This window comes from Aptenodytes patagonicus, chromosome 1, assembly GCF_965638725.1.
Source record: "Aptenodytes patagonicus chromosome 1, bAptPat1.pri.cur, whole genome shotgun sequence".
Lineage (NCBI taxonomy): Eukaryota > Metazoa > Chordata > Aves > Sphenisciformes > Spheniscidae > Aptenodytes > Aptenodytes patagonicus.
In genome coordinates, this window is record NC_134949.1 from 121272987 (window position 1) to 121286737 (window position 13751).

The 13751-nt window shown below is 43.1% G+C and overlaps 1 protein-coding gene across 1 annotated transcript; it reads right to left on the bottom strand.

The window, feature by feature from the left end:
* Positions 1 to 12870: 12870 nt before the first annotated feature.
* LOC143155889 (claudin-8-like) lies at positions 12871 to 13545 on the bottom strand. The gene has a single exon (XM_076328865.1). It carries the CDS (start codon positions 13543 to 13545, stop codon positions 12871 to 12873), a length of 675 nt encoding a protein of 224 aa, XP_076184980.1.
* Positions 13546 to 13751: the final 206 nt, after the last annotated feature.

Sequence of the window (13751 nt, forward strand, 5' to 3'; positions counted from 1 at the left end):
TCTGAAAAGACACCTCAAGCGAGGTGGCCTAGAAGTCTTCCAAAATCACTTTTTCATAGAAGAAATGTAAAGTATGAGAGGGAATATTTTCTCCAGTAGTTTCCTCATACAGCAAGTTGTTGGGTTTTTTTTAAAAGCAGCTCGCTTCAGTCTAAGGTTCAGACAGGTGGAAATCCATTTCTGACTGGCTAGAAGGACCTGCTATTTATTTGCTTTGAAATCCCCTCTGACTACAGCGCCTACCCATCAAGCCTAACAAGTTTCCAGCCAATAGGAACCTAGGAGGGGTGTGTCATAGTTGATTTTACTGCTTCTCATAGTGTGTCTGTAGTGATGCTATAATTAAGTAAGTGTCAGGGATTCAATTAAAGGTACCTAATTGCAGGGCTAATAATTTCTTAACTGCAAGACTGCAGCTATGTTGAAATTTAGTACACAAAGTCTGAACTTCCCTCTGTTAAAATATTATGTAAAACAGTTGTTCTTATGAAAAAAGCTAAACTTGGACTTGGAGTTGGACTTCCTTTCTAAGTGCTACAGCCCTGGGAAAACATCTGATTTTTTTTTCAAATCAAGCTAGGAGGTACTTGGTGTTGCTATTTAATGTAGATTCTTCATTCTGATCAAATACAAAAGTATAATCATGATATTAGACAGGTACAGGAAAGTCAAGTATTCCAATCAACATCAAAGCTTTACTCTACCAGCTGCATAGTTCACAAGGACGACAAAGAAAATAGCTGGCAAAGTTTCACAGCTTCTGCTTTTGAATCCACAAGTAAGGTCGCTGTTAGGAAAGAATCCTCTATGAGACTCTCTCCCCATTAGAAGGATGGTGTCATTATGTTCCATACTAATAATCTTCTCCAGGTAACATTAGGAAGGGTTGGGGGCAATTGTCTAATATGAAAAGGATGAGCTTTTCTTTCAGTGTACAATGCATCTTGAAAGAAGTCAGAGATCCCTCCCACAAGCATGTGTATCAGCTTGCACAGATAGCTACAAGCCTGGACAAAAAAGCACACGAAAGACTGATTTGCCTTGGGCAAGCTAGGAATAACTGCTGCATTATGATTTTTTTACTTTCTTCTCCCTACCTTGAGGTAATAGTATATGATGACAACTCATGGGTGTTGTTGAAATTGATGTGTTTCTGGTTACTCCAGCTCTTTGAACCAATGGGGCTAGTAAAAAAAAAAAGAGTTGGCCCACTAAAGACAATGAAGGCCCCTAGAAGTGCTGTCGAAGAACGACATATTCTTCAATTGCTTGTGGGTTGTAGTGTTGTGGGCTCTGTGTGTTTGGAAATATCAGACATTGCCTTTGATGGTATTAATTTAGTTACAGCCTTAGGTGCCTACACAACATATTCAAAGCAAAAGCTAAAACCCATGAAAAGTGAATTGCCCATCTAAACCACTCACAGCCCACAAAATCCCCTCCTTCCTGCAGTTACTAACTGTAAGGAAGGAGTGTCAGATAATGCAAGTTATATAGTATAATAGTACATGTCCACGTGGAAAATATTCCCAAGGGATCTGGGCAATTCATTTTTGCCTTCAAGTCTGCTAGCAGGAATCTGGAGAGAAAAAATGTCTTCAGCTAAGATGTAAAATGTAACCTTTAGAAACTAAATACATTATCAGATTGTTCTTATAGAGAGATGAATATCGCATCACTTTTCTGCAAAATTCTAAAAGAATCCTGTGATGCAGAAAAGTTAAGGCACTTTGCTCAGTGCCACAAAGAAAGAGGTGGTAGAGATGAAATCAGAAGTCATAGATGGTTACCTGCCTAAAAGAAACTCCTTTCTCTGGCAGGAGACTGCTCCCTTAGAAAAAGACTGCACACAAGACCTGTGCTATTTAACTTGAGTACAGTCTCCATTCATCTTGTAGGACCTTTTTACCTCTGAATTCTCAAAACTGTTTTTTGATTTGTTATTTTAACTTCAAAAAAGAAATCAACTTATTATGGAAAAGCCCTCTCAAAACTAGCATTTAAATGTCATTTTTTCAACAGAAAAACTCTTTGTGCAACATTTTCCGGCAGCCAGCTCTTGAAGATATACACAGCTGGAAAACAGACCATGCCTAATGCCCTGAATCTGTTTATCTGACTGCCTTATCTATCAGGATTGCTCTGAAATAATTTTTCCTTACATGACTCTGGGAGGGTCAGCCATTGAGGTCATGCATAACATTACACTCTGTGACAGTCAGGGCATGGTTTGTATAGAAGATGAACTGCTCACAGAAATACTATTAAAATGCATCATAAGCTGGTTGTGTGGCAATACATCCAGACAGCGCTAAACAGTTGAGTAGCTTTTTGATCTTTAATCGGAAGTAGTACCTATGGTGAGTGACATCCAGTGTAGGTGTAGGCATAAGAGAGGAACACCCAGGCTACACTGCTGCATGTACTGTCCAGTGGCAGGATGGTTCTTGTTATTGAAACCTGAGGGGAAGGAAGCAGGAAAGGAAAACCAATAAACGGCAGTTTTGAAACTTGAAGATAAATTTCAGAAATGAAAATGAGCTACAGGAGACAGGTTGAAAAAAAAAATCAAGAAACACTACCAATATCTTGGAAACTCATGAGGACTGGAAAATCTCATCAACCTCTTAAATGCCAATGAGTCCCTGGCTTTGCTAATCACTGGAAGATTACCTTTTGCAGAAAAGTCCTGTGTTTGAATCAGCCTGGAGGAGCTCTTACACCCTTGTATACCCTAGAGAACTGTACCTCCATTTAAAGGCTCACCTCACCTCTCAGAAAGAAATGCTTAGTTGACTAAGTTACTTCAAAATCACTCTGAGCAGCAGACAGCTCTTAAAGTAGAAATTAAATACATACTTACATGGTGGGCATGGCAGATACAATGGCTTTAGTGCCAGGTGAGAAGAGATAAAAGGAAAACCCCATCTACACCTGACTAGACTTTAGAAGTCTCCTCATTCTGCATATCATCCATCTATTATGCTCTTTGGATGCTTACCTGCCTCAAGACGAGAATACCAGTTCTTATGCAAACATGTCCACCCCAAAATTTGCCTTCAAAGAGGAAAATAGGCAACTGAGGAAGCACATAGCCTTTACACCTAATCTTTCCCTGGGTCTCTGTTCAGATTTACACTTTCTCTTCCCTTCACATCAGGATGTTCATTTGAACCTTTTCCTGGGGCGATATCTTCTGTTCCCTCCCTACCTTTTAAAATGCTGATACCCCTTGAAAAGGAGGAAGTACAGCATCTCCAGTCCACTTGATTAACAGAACCTGTCAATGATCCCCAAGTGCTTAATTAATTATAGGCATCAATAATGTAAACACTTAACTGCCTCCCAGAAAGCAGGTTTCATTCCTCTATGTAGATCTTGTATATACACTGAATTTGAGAGTCCTTCTACATACACATGCACCTACATATAGACAAAGAGACTTTAATCTTGTACAAATGTATAACTGTAATGTACATAGTTCATTATAAGCTCTCATCAAGAATAGATAGGTTGGTTATGCTACGGGCTAATGAGCTAAACTGAAGGTTCAGTAACATTTTTGGAACAGGCAAATATGCAGATTTACAAAAGCACACTTTAGATTAGTGATTACTAAGAGTTACACTTAAGTCTCTTAACCTCCCAGAGGCTGCAGTTATCCAGTAAGGCCGCAAAGCTGCCTAACCACCTGCAGAGTCTGGCAATGGAGAGTCCAGCGGGCTGTGGCTCTGCAGTCACTCTGCATCCTGTCCCCTTGGGCAGAGGTGCTGGGTGAAGCCACGCAGACCTAGATCATCCTCTACATGTAAAATCTGCTTTAAGCGTACAACAAATAGGGTTAGGATTGTCTGCGGATCATTTGTTTTGGAAACACATGTGAATGGCATCAGTTCCTCCCTGCTTGTGGCTTCCACTAGTCCATTCATTACATGCTGGGTTAACCACTTCGTCTTCAACTATTTACAAGGGCTGGTCAATGAAAACATAGTTGAGTTAACGGTTCTGTTACTTTCTATGGTATTTTGATTGACTACTGTATTTTGAGCCTATTGGTGAAGCAAAAGGTTACTTTGATTCTGTTTTAATTCAGGAGAAAATGGACTGAAGCCACAGAGGCCTTTTCATTTGTGCAAACTTTAATATTGCTGCCTGCACATATGTTAAAAGATGAAGGCACATCTCCTTCCCCCTCTCTTCAAGCGTGGCACATTTTGGAGTGAGAGGAACATCTGCTCAGTGTAGCTTAGAGAGGGATTTCCCCCAGACGCATAACAGGCACTGTACTTGGGCACTGACCTCTAACTCTAGCTTTGAGGCAACCCATGACTGACAGTTGAATTGAAAAGAACTAATATTTATTTTCCGTCATCTTCCTCAGCGTGCCTCAAATTCACAGCCTGACAAAACTGCCAAACTCTTAATGATATTCCACGTCTGAGGAAGCCTGTCTCCTGGACACTGTGAATGAACTCCAGTTCAGTGTAATAAAACCCTACAGTAATAAAATATTAAATACTCCTTTGAGTATTTAATCCAGCTAAACTGCTTCAGGCTTTTACAAGGTATTTGTCACCTCAATACTTGCGTACAGGGAGCAGCCATCCTGATAGAAGTAGAACCTGCCAGAAAATATGCTGTCTTACTTTGCTGTTTAATGACAGGACCTCAGAGCATTTTGGGGGTGCATTTGATTGCGCAGTTCACATTAAGCTATTGGAACTATAACAGTGGCAAATTCCCAAGGCAGTATTGATTGTTTTCATAAGGGTTAGCAGCAGGGTATACAGTTAGGCTATTACTGGATGAAGCACAGGGGAACTCCTTTATTTATATGATTTACTGTGATGGAATAAAAGAGGAGGCGAAGGTATATTGTGGCAGTGATGGCCTAAACATAGATGAGAGGCAAGGTTTGTAGAAAGAGGTAATAGGTTTTGTTAGACTACCTGATACTGTTAGAAACAAGCTCCTAGGCTCAGAATCCCAAGAAAGATTGCTTTTGGGGCACAGCATAAAAATACACCCTTGAACTAGCTTTCCAGTAACCAAGCAGTGCAGGTAACTAAAGAAGTAATTCTCAAACTTGGAAGAATGGGGGTTTTTCCCATCTTTCTCAGTCATAATTTGGGCTCCTCCCTGTCCAGTCCGGTCCCCCTCACTTTTTGGCCTCTCCCAAACCCCACCTCCTGAATGTAACTAACTACACTGTTAATTTCCACCTCCAGAATAAACCCTAGCAGCATGAGCTCCACTAGCTTCAACCTCGTGCACCCAATAACACCCCCAAACCTGTCATCTCAGCACACAACAGGGTCACCCTCTACCCCCACACTCTCCCCTTTCTCTCTCTACGCAAATCCAGAGTCCTTTATGAAACCTCTGTGCTTCTGGCCAGGATGTTCCATTACTCCTCTCTCGTTAGGATTGGGATTCACCTCTTCCCTGGGACATCCTGGCTGACTTTCCCTGGCTGGCAAGCTGGGCGTCCCCTAGGAAGGAGCAGCATAGCCCCTGCCCGTTGGGCCTGCGTAGCTGGCAGAGTTCATCTCCCGATTTACCTCGGTTCCCCTTCAAACAGAGGGAGAGGAGAGGATGCGGAGGAGGAGGGAAGCCCTGCCCAGCCAACCAGCTGTTCCTGCACTCACACAAAAACCCCTCTTCCTGGAAGTCATAAATCACTTTGGATTTGTGCTGGCACAGAGACCAAAGCAGGAGTATTTTGCAGGAAGCAATTAATCTTTGTCACTTACTCTCAGAACACCCTCTCCAGCATCATGAGTCGTAGCAGCTCCAAGGATGCACCACTGTCACCGTAATTTTGCACATTGATGCATCAGCCCGCAAGGGCTCAAATGATTCACCAGTGTGGACACACTGCTTCCCCCCAGGGACAATCCAGCGCTGTTCCCAATTGCAGCATACTATATAGCCAGTCAAAATATGAACTTCTTTGTCCATGATCAAGCAGTAGCTGCTTTCATTCCAGATCTGAAATGTGTAGTTTAGCACAGAGTGCAGTACTTCAGAAGAAGGAGGAATGTCTAGTAACTATTTCTACCAACCATGTGTTGGGAGTTAAGGGGCTGGAAGTTAGGAAAGGGAAAGGAAAAAAGATAGAAAACACTCTGATATGTGCAGACTGACTTAAAAACAAGTATAAAATGGAGGAGGGAAAGGCCTCAGCAAATGTGATGCTTTTATGTTGGAATGGAACAGGGCTCACATTGTGAGACAGAAAGTGGTATGTGAAGGATCGTTAAGATGAGAGGATCTGTATCTCTGCAGAAGACCATTGCCAATGAGGTGAAAGTGCCTGGAGCACTGAGGGAGAACAACTCCTCTGATCCTGATCACGTTATTCTTTATTAATTAGACTGAACAGCTTAGGGACATGAATGTGGATGAGGCTTAAAAATTCCTTAGGAAGTGTCTGAAATGTGAGTCCCATCAGGAAGGAAAGGAGAGACTTGTAAGAGTAAGGTTGATAGTTGGATGAATAACTCCACAGAGAAGGTATTTGGTAGAAGAACAGAAAAGGTAACCAACCAGCAAAGAAAATGTATCTAAGACGTCAGAAAATGTAAGGGGAAAATGAGACTCAATAAAAGTCAATCCAAATCAGGCTTTTCAAAAATTGGAATAAAAAAGGTGCTACAGGCATACAGATAATACGGAACAGCAAGGGAAGAGGCATGCTAGGCTGTGAGCATGAGTCTGAGAAAGGTAGTTAGCCCTCCTCTTCTTTGAATTCAAGTAACCACAAGGATATAGAAGAAGGAGAGCACAACAGAATTACAATACTGTATCCAAGGTAGATAAAAAACTCCAAATCTTTATGAGCACAAACTGAAGAGAGTCATTTCCACTGAAGGAAATTCAGCATGTGCAGTTCCAAATCTGGTAGCAAGGACTGTTAGCAAACGTGTCAAATCGGGAGCGATACTGTGTGTCTGGAGAACAGCGAAACTAAGGGAATGAGTGGGGAGGTGGAAAACCATGTGCACAACTAGAAACACATTAGTCAGAATCTAATAGTATAAGATGATTCAAAATCTGTTGTGAAGAATAAACATCTAGAAGTATATGGAAAGTTAAATAAAATGCAGCATGGACTTAGCAAAAATAGATTCAGTTTTTGTTTGGTAACATTTTCTAGAAAATAAAAGTTTAGAAAATCTAAACCATTTGGACCTTATTAAAGCATCTGACACAGCAGTGGGAAATTAACAGAGACACTGAAGGGATGGAGAAGAGTAAAAATAATGTAATGTGGATGCAGAATCCATGAGTGAGTAAAACAACAAAAGGATATATCAGAAGGAGAATTATCATGTTCCTATTTCCAGACATTGATTTCTGCTACTGTTGGAGCTAAGGATTTCTCTGGGGTCTCATCTTATTACCCTCAGGGATCTAGCAATAAAGGAGGAACTGCAGCAAGAAAATTTGCATTAGACACCCAGCTGGTCAATGTACTGTCAGTGGTTAAATCCCACAGCGCAGGAAGGCTGGTGATCTTGAGGCCTGGAATAATAGAAGTGCAATGCATTTAACATGTTCAAGGGAGGTATTTGCTTCGTTTTGTGAATCATTTACCCCACGCTATGATAACCTGCAATGAGTATATTCAGTGTGCTCAGCAGTGGTGAGGCTTCCTCTGGGATTTTTTGTCCAGTTTTGGGCATCAAACTTAAAGAAAGAGGTGGAGCAGCCAAAAACAACCAGAGGAGGTAAACAAGTATGGGGAGAAATTTAACGAGCGTGCCAGTGAGGAAAGAATTAGAGATGATTAAGCTAAGCAAGAGAGGTTCAAGAGGTCAGATGGTAACAGTGCTGAAATATGGAAAAGGCTGCCTGCTTTAAAGGAAAGCAGTAGTCTGTTTTCTATGCCTGTTGTTGATGGGACAAGAAATAACAGAGCAGCATTAGCCTGCGGTGGGGAGATTTAGCTTAAGCTTCATGAAAACCTTTTCTAATGAAAATTATAATTAAATACTGCTAAGGACACCGCAGAGTAGCCACCTCTGGGAGTTTTTATTGCACAAACATCTCTCAGGAATAATTTTGGCATATTTATCCATTGAGAAGAGCAATGGAGTAGTTAATAGATATCACCTTTTCTAGAGTGAACTCCACTCACATTGTCTTCTCGTCCTATTTGTCCTCTTTCATAGAATCATAGAATCATAGAATCATTGAATCATTGAGGTTGGAAAAGACCTCTAAGATCATCGAGTCCAACCATTGACCCAACACCACCACCCACTAAACCATGTCCCCAAGCGCCTCATCTACTCATCCTTTAAATACCTCCAGGGATGGGGACTCAACCACTTCCCTGGGCAGCCTGTTCCAATGTTTAACCACTCTTTCAGTAAAGAAATTTTTCCTCACATCCAATCTAAACCTCCCCTGGTGCAACTTGAGGCCATTTCCTCTCGTCCTGTCGCTTGTTACTTGGGAGAAGAGACCGACACCCACCTCGCTACAACCTCCTTTCAGGGAGTTGTAGAGAGCCATGAGGTCTCCCCTCAGCCTCCTTTTCTGCAGGCTAAACAGTCCCAGTTCCCTCAGCCGCTCCTCATAAGACTTGTTCTCCAGACCCCGCACCAGCCTCGTTGCCCTTCTCTGGACACGCTCCAGCACCTCGATGTCCTTCTTGTAGTGAGGGGCCCAAAACTGAATACAGTATTTGAGGTGTGGCCTCACCAGGGCCGAGTGCGGGGGGACAATCACATCCCTACTCCTGCTGGCCACACTGCTTCTGATACAGGCCAGGATGTCATTGGCCTTCTTGGCCGCCTGGGCACACTGCCGGCTCATGTTCAGCCGGCTGTCGACCAGCACCCCCAGGTCCTTTTCCGCCAGGCAGCTTTCCAGCCACTCTTCCCCAAGCCTGTAGCGTTGCATGGGGTTGTTGTGGCCGAAATGCAGGACCCGGCACTTGGCCTTGCTGAACCTCACACAGTTGGCCTCGGCCCATCGATCCAGCCTGTCCAGGTCCCTCTGCAGAGCCTTCCTACCCTCGAGCAGATCAACCATGGACCACCTCCCACGAGTAAAAGGAACTGATGGTGCCGATGAGACTCTTGACAGTACCCAGGTAAGCTAGTCGGCATCAGCCTTCTCCTCATTTCTCAAGCAACACATATTTAGGATTGCCAATGGCCTACAACCCTTAGGTGTTGGTTCCTTGCTGAGACTTTGCAGGAAAGTATTGCTGCCACCAGCTCCACAGGACAGTAGGATGAGTGGGGAGGCAGCATGGTTAGCAAGGGGTCAGCTTGCTTTCCTGCCTAGGGGTTGATCCGTGGTACAGTCACAGGCTAAGTTCAAGGGCTAGAAGCATCCAAAATGCAGAACGGAGGTGGGCATTGGTTGAGGGGCTCAGTTCAGAGGCTTAACCCTGCTCTGCAAGGCAAGACTGGGGTAGTGGACAAGCCTGTGTCAGGACTGTAGGTACCGGCCAGGACCTTCATACAGCTGGAGTTACCCAGCACTACCCTTCTTCCAGCTCAGCAGGTAAGCAGAGCTGTGCATCATGCCTCATACTCAGAAAGCCCACTATATCTGCTGTGTGGGGTCAGAGTATGACCCTTGGTGAAGGGCTTAAATCCCAGACAAGCCTGCTGTTTCGTTAAGCCCAAAGATACCCTGAGTACAGGAGGCTGGAAGTGGGGACAGTACCTCCAAACACAACTGTCCACTGGCCCTGGTCTCCTGCTGCTCTGTAAGCACCTGCCCTTGACAGTGGCAGCAGCAGATCTCCATACATCTCCAGCCTGACACAGTAAGGCCATTCCTATACTTCAGTAATGAGCCTTCCTGGCAGTGAGGCCCAAGATATGGCCTCTCCTAACCTCTCCCTGCTCCATTTTCTATTATTCTTTACTAGTCATGTTTGAGAGTTGAACAGAAAGCAAGCAGCCTACAGATAAACTCTCAAATATAGGCACCATGTATATTCAAAAACATGGGGGAGTACAACACCTATTCAGGACTGCACCTTAAAGAGACAGACAAATCCATTATATGCAGCTGACCTTACTGGATTTGCAGATGTGTGATAACCTCACGTGTCAGATGATTCATTCTCATATAAAATTGCAAAACAGGAGCCCACACACACTCAGGCTCTGTTAGGGCTCTGCCTTGCCTGCACAAAACAGCTCCTGAAGCTGCGCCTCTGCTGCCACCCATGTGTTTACCACCTCGCTGCCTAGCTCTAATAAGAGCAGTGACTAGTAATGCAGGTGGCAGCTCTACCCTCTAGACCTCCACAACAGTTGCAGCAGCAGTGGGAGAATTTCAGAAGAGGCTCATTATAAATGAAAGCCCAGTGGCTCAATCATGGAGCGGTGATTGAAATCTTGAACCTTCACTCATCTGAGTTAAACGAGCATTACTTTCCTCTGGCATGCAAGTTGTGCATTCATTTTCACAGCACAGAGGCTACCAGGTGGACCTGGAAAGGCTCCACATCCATTTTCCATTGCAGGAATGCATAGGGGGGCCCAAAGTACAGGGGAAAGGGGAACAAGCTAGACACCCTTGGTTTCATTTATGGAGGCAATACTGCTTATTTCCCAAATAATTTCTCATCTGTAGGCACAAAAATGAGTTCTAAATTACAGGATACAATATTTGAAAGTTTATTGCTTCAGGCAGTTGTTTTGTGCTTGGATATTCGCCCTTAGATGGGACCCTCTGCTCAGACTACTCAGGGTTTATTTAATGCTCAAACCCGAGGGACGCCAGCTCTGTTTAAAATGGAAGCTTTCATTTCAGTTCTCTTGACGATACAGTATATGGGTGAGATACAATTTAAAGGAAATGGCTGGATGTGCATGGGAGGTACTTAAGGGGGAATATATATATGTTTTAATAAGGTGAACTGTTTGCAGCATATATAGGATCTCTAAGGGAGATTTTCAAAAACTTCAGGATCCCACTCACAGTCCATTAGACTTGTGTTCCTGTTAGTCTTGTGGATAGTTTTGGAAGTCTTCTTATAGTCTTCCTGTATCTTCTTTTGTTTGTACAACTAGATCAGTGTGTGCTTTACCAGGAACAGATAATACTATCCGATGTAGCAGTAGTGTTCGATGTACACAGGGCTTTTACAGAGATGTCATGCTTATCTCACTTTTCACTGAGGCTTGCCTATACATGTACTATATACATGTAGTTTTCTGAGTAAGAGCTTGTACCTGCCTTTGAGAGGGATGAACTAGGCAGGTGACTTTATTATAGCCATCATTATAAACTCTGGTGTTCTAGCTTTGAGTTCTGTGTAGGATATTCACAAAGTACCGCTAACAACAGGTTTTCTCCTCCACCCTCTTCCCTTCAAAAAAGAGGCTGGACTGGCGTACAAACATTAATGAAGGAATACAAAGGAAATACAGCCACACACTGCTGTATTACAGAAGGGTCATGCACATTACACATACACATATGTAGAAATAATTTGCTTAAAAATAAGGCAGAAAAATAAAATTACATAATCAAGCACATCTTACAAACACTGTGAAGAGAGTTCTAGAGCAGATTTTGATTTCTTCTAGCTTGTTCAGAGTTGCATCTTACGAAGCGAAGAATTTGCTCTGAACTTTCAAGTAGTAATAGTCCAAGGAATTTAGTAGAGAACTACAGATCACATAATAAACTTTCTATAGCATATTTAAAACAGTCAGTCAAACTCTAGAGCAAGAATGTTGTTCTCCATTAAACACCACAAATTGAATTGTGTTCCCAGTTCAGTCAAAGGCAAAATTCCATTGATTTCTGTGGGTCTGGAGTTACATCTTATCCATTGGTTACAAAATTCTATTAAAATATTACTACTATTGATTAATTTGGGTCATTTATTAAATTACTTTATATGGAACTATTTATTTTTCCATAGACTTGGTTTCTTTACGTTGTTGCTTATCATGGATGCATGATCTTATTATTAAAAATATTGTTTAGCTTGTTTTAATATGAACTGTGAGAAAACACTGTCACTGTTTATGTTCTCTATGCCTATAAACTATGCTGGTGTGAGTGGGTCTCAGCAAAAATATCAGCCTGATTGTACAGAAGACCCTTATTTAAAAATATATATATCACAGAGTCCTGCAGCAAGTAACCAACACAGTGTTTGTGATCTGTGCAATATTGCAAAATGTTGTCAGACGCGAGGAGTTTGCAAGGGAATACTGCTGCTTCTAAAAAGAAGGATGTGAATGAGTTTGACCTATATGGATTACAAAAGAAATATTAACTTTCACCAAAAAGATGATATTTAGGATGAACATAGAGCTATGTTTATTCTCTGAAATAAGGGATATTTTTCATATATTTCAGCTTACCTTCCTCTGCTGAATAAATTCTTCATGCAACCTTCCATTAAACCTACAGTAAATCAGTCCCTTAGTGAGTGCTTTTCTTTTAAACCGTTATTATCTTGTCCTTATTCACTGTTATCTCCTCTTTCCCAGACAGGAAAAAAGAACCCCAGCTGCTTAACTCCCCTCTTCTTTGCAATGGGCCAGAATTTCATATCACAGTGGAACTTTAAGACCTTTATTACTGTTTTACACAGTAATGCAACCCAAAGCAAAGCCACACAACCCAAAAGCTATTCCAAGTTACTATTAAAATAATATTAAACGTTCACCTTTCCGTGCATTAAAATTGTCCGTGCTGCAACATTAGCCACAGCAGAGCCCACTGGGGGTAACCGCAGCTCCAAAACGCAGCCCCAACAGCAGCAGTTACAGGGCAGAAGGCAAAGGCAGCTTTCTAGCTGCCCTTCTGTGCAAAAGCTGAAATCCATCCAGACAGATTGAATGCTTCAAAATAGGAAAAGGCAGGAGGCATCTAGACGTACTGACTTTTGGAGTATGAGCTTTCAGTCTTCCTGTGCAAATGCTGGCTGTGAGTGTGGTAGTGGGTTGGTGCGGAGTGTCCGTAGCTTCTGGTTTTCTCACAACAGCAGCAAAAGCAACAGAATATGGCTCCGGCAGCAATGAGGCAGAAGGCAGCTACCCAGCCCAGGTAGAGGGCCTCTCCAAGCTCCCTTTTCTGTGCAACGTTGACCACGGGGTTGTAGAAGTCACTGATGATGGTGTTGGCAACCCAGCAGACTGGAATGAGCTCGACGGCACCCGAGAGGATGAAGAGGAGCCCAGCCGTCAGAATAATACAGCCCTTGGCTTGCCAGCTGCTCTGCGCGCACCGCGTGCACTTCATCCCAATAATGGCAATGATGAAAGCGAGGAAGGAGAGCACTGACCCAGCACACATCAGCCCTCTGGATGCTTGCAGGTCTGGTGAGAGGGCCAGCATGGAGTCGTAGACCTTGCACTGCATCCTGATGTTGGCTTGCCTGATGCAGTGCATCCACAGGCCTTCCCAAATGGTCTCAAACACGATGATGTTGTTCTCAATGAAGGCAGACACCCTCCACTGAGGCATGCCCGTGACAGCGAACGTCCCGATCATGCCAATGCCACCGATGAGCAGCCCAGCAATCTGCAAAGCACTACTGACCATGTTGCCTTTGCAAGGTGAGCACACCTCAGCAGGTCCCTGAGCCAGGCGCACAGTGCTGGCAAAAAAATGAGCAACTTTTTCTAAAAGTTGTTGTCCCTCGTACAAAGAAAGTCTCAAAGTCAGTCTGCACAACTTTAAATTAGCTTAAATCTGGTACACGCTACCTGGGACTCGGCTGCACCTTCATCACCTTTATAATGCCCCCG